Genomic DNA, 6,636 nt, shown 5'->3' with positions numbered 1-6,636 from the left:
AGATAATGATGGCATGATACGGCAGCAACAAAAATAACAACATTCATGATAAAGTGCATTCATTCTTGGCTGGACAAGACATGTATCGTTATTAGTAAAAAAATACCATTTTTGCATATATTGCCATGTGATTTATGATGATGAGACTAAAAAAGAATAAGTTTAATATTTGTCAATGAGCGTTGGTTTACACTAGAAACGAAGCCGGTTGTCGCAACATTGCACGTTCTGTGTTTCTATTTGTTGATCAGGGGAGGGTGGGATGGGAACGTATCTGGTGCACTGGGACAATTGATCATACCGGTGCACCGGACCCTGTTGCACCTTTAAAAATGTTCAAAAATTTCCAGAAAAAAAATAATGCATTGGCACAACATCAATGTATGTTGTTACAAAAATTTAGATCAAAATTTGAAACATCGCTCGAGATACAAGAATAACAAATTTGGCATCAATGTGCTAATGGGCCAAAAATGAAGCCCAACTTGTGTTATGTATCTCGAGCAATGTGTTCAAATTTTGGTCTGAATTTTTGTAACAACATGCATTCATGTTGTATCAATGCACTAATTTTTTCTGGATTTTTTCACGCATTTTCTAATGTCCAATGAGGAACAGGTGCCCTGGTAGCACCAATTGCCCGGTGCACCAGATACATCTCTGGGTGATGGAAGGGGAGTTTGGGGGGAGAAAAAATGTAACCCTTAGTTTGTGGCTTTGTGGAGTGCTATTAGAGTGATGCTCAACGTATGAATGGTGTATTTTTCAAGGATGTGGGTAGCAAGAAAAGGGTGCATATGGTGTATGAGAGGGAGGTAGAACTATCGCATTTATAATTATGTGGTGAAAACAAAAATAGCTCCAAATGTTTTGCTATATCAGTCCAAGAAGCACAGGCAAAACTTCTGACCACGCAATCTTCCGCCCTCTCTAGTTTTGTCAAGTCCTGGTCTGGCAAAGCAAAGCCCTGTGAATGAAGCTCATGCGTCCATACGAGTTCTCATGCTGGAGAGTGGCAAGTGCTCCAGCATGAATAATAATAATGCTGAGCGCGCCATGACATGATGAAAGATAGGTGTTCCCTCATGAATAATTAATACTCTACTAATGAAGAACCAATGATAGCTTTCTTTCGCGGGATGCACAACCAAAGTAGTACTACTATAGAGTTTCCAAAAGGACTGGTTTCCAGGATTATTGTCAGGTAATAAGAACACCAAGTACACCACATAACAGCCAGATAAATTAGACATAAGAAAGAAACTTCATAATAGCATAACTGGAGTAAATGTTTTCCCCCGCCTGTCATTACTGAAGTTACATCACAATATATAACACTACAAATGATGAAGATAAGTGAGCACAAGTAGCTCTAAATTCGGCAGCACGGAACATGAAGAACAGACTACAAATTCTGAAAGTTGTAAGCTGGAAACATGGCAGTGCGCGGCACGTGCTCATACACGGCATCAGTCATATTGACCATCCAGTATCCTTGTAGTCTGAAGCTGTAACGGACCACAGGAATGCTCGGCTGCAAGTTGTCCACTTGGAAAACATGACCGGCCCTGGCGAAATACCATGAAATCCAAGGGTCGTGACGGACGCCGGCAATGAAAATGTAAGGAAATTCCACGTCCATGAGAGTGACCGGCCCCGGAAGCACACACGCGCCGCCGACGAGGGAAGGGATCGGCAGCAAGTACTGCGCCGCGTTGCAGGCGCAAAAGCAAAGGGGGCAGTAAACGCGTCGACAGCCATTGCAGTACCTTGTTGGCTGGTCGAAACAACGGTTGCACATAAGCGACGGAAGCTGGTGTGGCACCACTCGTAACCCACGAACGATGTTGTCGCCGCCGCCTCCAGCCGGATCACCTCCCCCGCCGCCGCCGCCGCCTCCCGGACCACCTCCCCCGCCGCCGCCGCCGCCTCCCGGACCTCCTCCGCCACCAGGCGCACCTCCACCGCCGGCCCCACCCCCTCCAGGGCCACCTCCACCACCACCAAGGCCACCACCCCCGCGGGGGACTGGGCCAATGTCGACGGCGAGCGGATTTCGCGCTGTCTCGCCTGCAGCAGCCTTGAGCATCACCGGCGGCGCCGCCTCCTTGCGGAGGTTGGTGTCGAGAGCCGGGAGCGGCGCCGCCATGTGCTTGGCCTCCTTGCCGGTGTCGAGAGCCGGGAGCAGCGCCGCCATGGACACCTTGTCATGGCTCGTGGCTAGCACCGGGAGGGGCGCCTCATTGGCCTTGCCCTGCTTCTTCTCCAGATTGGGCCATTCATACTGCTCGAGGTTTAACTTGACTTCGATTTGACCTATAAGGATTGTCCCAGCACTGAACAAGAAGAAATTACAGGTTAAAATAACCACACCCTCTAAGGATCCATCAGAAATTCACGATTCGATAGACGATCCATTCGTCGCACGTACCTCGGAAAGGCGTACTCATCCGACTTGTCTGAACCCGAACTGTCGTAGTCCTCGCCGGACTCGACAGAGAACGCCTCGCCCCCTTTGCCCCTGCAAACAGCACACAGACACAGTCAAAAGATTATCCTCGCAAACAACAGATAGAAGAGAGAGCGCTTCTAATTCCCGCCCTACCTCTCGCGGACGGCGAGCTGCTTGCGATGTGGAGATAGAACGAGGTCCAGCATCTCCTCGGTCATGCTGCGAAGGAAACGGATGAACTCGTAACTCGGGGAAGATGGTACGATTGGACAGGTTGACAGATCGAAACGCTTACCAGGCTAGTGGCTGGAGTTTGTTTCGAGTGGTGACTCCTCTCTGACTCTCCTTCCTCCTCGAGAAGGAGGGGGTCCGTGACGATGGTGCGCGCCTGGGCGGGGCGACCACCATGCACTTGTCGCCCGCCGCATTGCCGCCGCGGTGGCTTCATCAAACAGACCAGATGCGTCAGGTTGATGCCCCGAGAACAAACGGAATCAACCTGGTGTGGTGCGGAGCAGATATTCGAGCGGCCGGGAGTCTCCTTGGCGCGGCTCTCGCGGCACGTCGGAGTGGCGCCCGCCGGCGGAAGTCCTTGTACATGCGCACCATCATCTCCCAGTAAGAGATCTCCTCCTTCTGTTCCTCCTCCTCCTCGTCTCTGCGAAGTCTGAACAAGTTGCGCGCGGTCACAAACAACAGCAATCATCCTCGAAATTAAAGCAGACCGCAGAAAATAGGCTAGGACGAAATCAGTAATCAAGCGCAACACATTGCGGTCAGGAGCGTAAGGCAGCAAGCAGGGTCGAAATTGAAACGCGACTCGAAATCGAACCTGCTCTCCACCCCCCTGCAGGAGGAGGAGGAGGAGGAGGATCCAGGCGCTTTGCTCTTCCCCAGCTCGATCCTTAGCGACCGCGGGTTCCTTCCCACCACCAAGGAGGACGGGGGCGCGGCGAGCGAGGGGTGGCCTGTGGTGGTACGGCGGAGGCAGGGGACGAACATGATGTTCTCCGATGACGTCGGAGGCGGTGGCTGCGCTCGAACGGAGGAGGGGGGAGAGGATGGTCGTGGTCGCGGTCGCGGTAGGAGGGCGGTGGCGTCCGGAGACGGCGACGAGGGAGGGGGTGGAGGCGGTCGGAGGAGTGGATGCTCGTGGGAGGAGGGCGGCGGTGTCCATTGGCAGGAGGGAGGAAAGGGAGCTGTGCAGTGGAGGGGGAGGGGATCGGTGGAGGAGGGAAGCGTGGTGTGTGTGTTTGTGTGTGTGTGTGTGGATTCTCCGTTCTGTGCACAGGTTATACGGGCGGACGCGGCACAAAGCAATGAGGGGCAGGATCGTCATTTCATCCTTCCACATCGTCTCGTCGGGGTAACCGCCTCTCCAAGAAATCCCCGCGGCCGCGATGCTCCGGAACCCTAGAAACCTGGGTTGATCGGCGCCGAATGGATCGGGCCGTCCAGTCGCACTGGCCGAAGCCGACAGGCCCGCTGCTTCATAGGCCGGCCCCTCCAAGCGCCTGGATAGCCTATTGCTCGTCGGTTTTGGTTTTTCCGTTTTCCCCCTTTATATATTTCCACTAAAATATCTATATTCAGCACATATTTCAATTTTACTTATATTTCTACAAAAAGCTTCACATGTACTCGAAAATGTAAAGGTTCATTGTGAATTAAAGAAAATGTTCGTTGCAATTTTTAAGGGGTGTGTTCACTGTGAATTTGACAAAAGTTCAATGCGGCTTTACAAAAAAAAAATTGCGGCTTTACAAATATTAATTGTGTACTGTATTAGATACTTTGGTCATGTATAGAAAGATAATGCTCATCATGTCCATAAAATATGTTCATCATGTGTTGAAAGATGTCCATCGCGTGTCTAATAAATATTAATCACTTGTCTATAAAGGCATGTTGCTTATTTTAAAAATGGTCATTGTGTATCTAAAAGATGATCATCTTGTATTGAAAAATATTCCTCATTTATTTCAGAAAATATTCATCGTGAATTTGAAATCATTTCCCGAGTATCAATAAGTTGTTCATGTATAGAAAACCAAAGGACAAAGGAAAAACGCAATGGAAACTACAAAAAGAAAAGTCGGGTTTTCAAGATAAGGTGGATTTCTACTCTTTCCCATGCTTGTGCCGCGCATGTTTGGGCTTGTCGAAGCGCACAAACAAATGGCAAAGAGGTCACATACCGGAGCCACCGACTTCCGCACAAGTTCAACCCCCGATTTCGTTACTTAAGAGCTCTGAATCATTCAGGACACCAAAAGAGTCGGCGCCGTCCACATGACACAATCTGGTTTGTTCGGGCATGCCGAAGGCATTGGACCTACTAGACTTTTGATAACCCACTGGTACAAGGAAAATTGTATATCTTTCCGATAAGTAAGAGTGTCAAACCCGATGAGAATCATAAGGAATTGACCAGTCAAAATTACTAAGGAACCGCTTCAAAGTTGCAAAGATTGTCCGGTCTTTTGTTGGTGGGTTCGTGGGCCAGGGAATCAGAGAGAAGTGGACCCGCGGTGCATGCGGATGGGACGTGCCCATGCACACTGGAACGTAGAGAGGGCTGGTTTTCTGTGAGCCTTTCTGATCAGGCTGACACGCCGGTGGCGGGAGCGGCCACAGCTATCGCTATTCCGACTCAGACTTCGCCCCGGGAGCAGGTTGCCATGATCTGCCTGAGCTGATGCAAGCGCTCTCCCCACTATTATCGCAGCCCATGAACACAGACCCTCCTCAGAAACAACGGAAGCCAAGGCAGAAGCGTGTAGCGGTTACCTCTCCGCGTCGGAGTGTCAGACTTGCCAAGGGAGGACGTGGATCAAAGGCATCCAAGCAGCAGTCGGTGCTAATCAGGAAACTGTGCCTCGCGCACGAGGGGGGTGTGATCACCGATGAGGCTCTTCAAGCCTACATCGACTTGTTTGAAAGCCACTGGTGGAGAGCCACGTTAAGGCAATTTTGGCCTTGATCGGCTGGGACTCGCCTCAGATGAGGATGTGGTGGTAGTTGGTTCGTAGTGCCTGAGTGCACCATGGTAGTCGTGGTGGGTCATTGCTGTGGCTGCACAACCCACGAAAATATTAGTGTGGAACGTGCGCCGACTGAACTCCACGGCACGGCGTAGCTCGGTTTATCAGGTAGTGGAGGCGGCTCGGGCAAGCATTGTGTGCCTTCAAGAGACTAAGATGGAGATCATGTCGAGCGAAATTGTAAAGCAAGGCCTGGGTAATAGATTTGAAGACTTTTTCTATGTGCCAACCGTCGGCACGCGTGGCGGTATTCTACTTGCGTGCGATAGGCTGGTAGTTTCGGCCTCTAATAGGCATGTCACTGCAAACACACTAACTGCACTCTTCAAGCAAGGAGAGGCCATGTGGCGGTTGACGGGTGTGTACGGGCTGCAAAGTGATGTTGAGAAGGTGGAGTTTTTGCATGAGTTGCGGGAGTTGCAAGGAGAGGCCATGAATTTCAACATCTTTATCGTCGAATCTGACGAATCAATGAACTCTTTGTGTATGAATTTGTTAAGGTGTCTATTTCAATACTCATCATCCAACTACGAATCCATCGATGACCAATAAATGACCAAAAGAAAAGGAAAAACTGCTCGGACATTTCATCGAACACATAGAGCACAAGGTGTATGGCCTAGGAGTTGCACGTACCAGGGCGGCGTCCGATGGTCGCACAGTCGGTGATATTGTCGGTTAGGGCCTCCGGCGGTGGCGTATTATGTCTCAATCTTATCTACAATTTTTTATTGTTATTGAAATATGCCCGAAAGGCAATAATACTGTATTATTATATTTATGTGTTTAAAGTTAAGAGTTTATATTCTATGATATAACTCCTATGGTCCTAGAATATGTGATTCACTGAAAAACTCATATGCACGCGTGGAATGATAAACGGTAAAATATGATTCCTAGGCCCACCTTAAGACTAGCTCAATTGTTGTTGATGATCACGGTTCTCGGATCTTAGAATACCATTAAGTGTAACGATAGTCCTAACATTGAGAATATGACATTGGAAGAACGATCATATTGAATCGATCCAAACTTGTTTACTATACTTTGAGATGCAATAGCCAGAAGTTAATTGCTATAACACGGAGCGTTAATGTGTGATTTAGTTCCTTAGACCATGAGAGTGTCGTAGTCACTTCT

The 6,636-nt window shown here is 49.3% G+C and overlaps 1 protein-coding gene across 1 annotated transcript; it reads right to left on the bottom strand.

Moving 5' to 3' along the window:
- Window positions 1–1,405: 1,405 nt before the first annotated feature.
- On the bottom strand, window positions 1,406–3,594 carry LOC119308964. The gene is made up of 6 exons (XM_037585100.1): window positions 3,285–3,594; window positions 2,748–3,119; window positions 2,606–2,671; window positions 2,432–2,521; window positions 1,960–2,336; window positions 1,406–1,548 (listed from the first exon to the last, which is right to left on the bottom strand). Exons 2-6 carry the CDS (start codon window positions 2,858–2,860, stop codon window positions 1,406–1,408), a joined length of 789 nt encoding a protein of 262 aa, XP_037440997.1. The 5' UTR covers window positions 2,861–3,119; window positions 3,285–3,594.
- Window positions 3,595–6,636: the final 3,042 nt, after the last annotated feature.

This window comes from Triticum dicoccoides, chromosome 5B (assembly GCF_002162155.2).
Source record: "Triticum dicoccoides isolate Atlit2015 ecotype Zavitan chromosome 5B, WEW_v2.0, whole genome shotgun sequence".
Classification (NCBI taxonomy): domain Eukaryota; kingdom Viridiplantae; phylum Streptophyta; class Magnoliopsida; order Poales; family Poaceae; genus Triticum; species Triticum dicoccoides.
The sequence above is the reverse complement of the archived record's forward strand: the minus strand, read 5'-3'. Positions and strand labels throughout refer to the sequence as shown.

Coding starts and splice junctions, on each gene's coding strand:
- LOC119308964 (XM_037585100.1), bottom strand. CDS start 2,860: ATGGTGGTCGCCCCGCCCAGGCGCGCACCATCGTCACGGACCCCCTCC. Junction 2,522..2,605: donor CAGCTCGCCGTCCGCGAGAG/GTAGGGCGGGAA, acceptor TGCTGTTTGCAG/GGGCAAAGGGGGCGAGGCGT. Junction 1,549..1,959: donor GGGTGGGGCCGGCGGTGGAG/GTGCGCCTGGTG, acceptor ATGTTTTCCAAG/TGGACAACTTGCAGCCGAGC.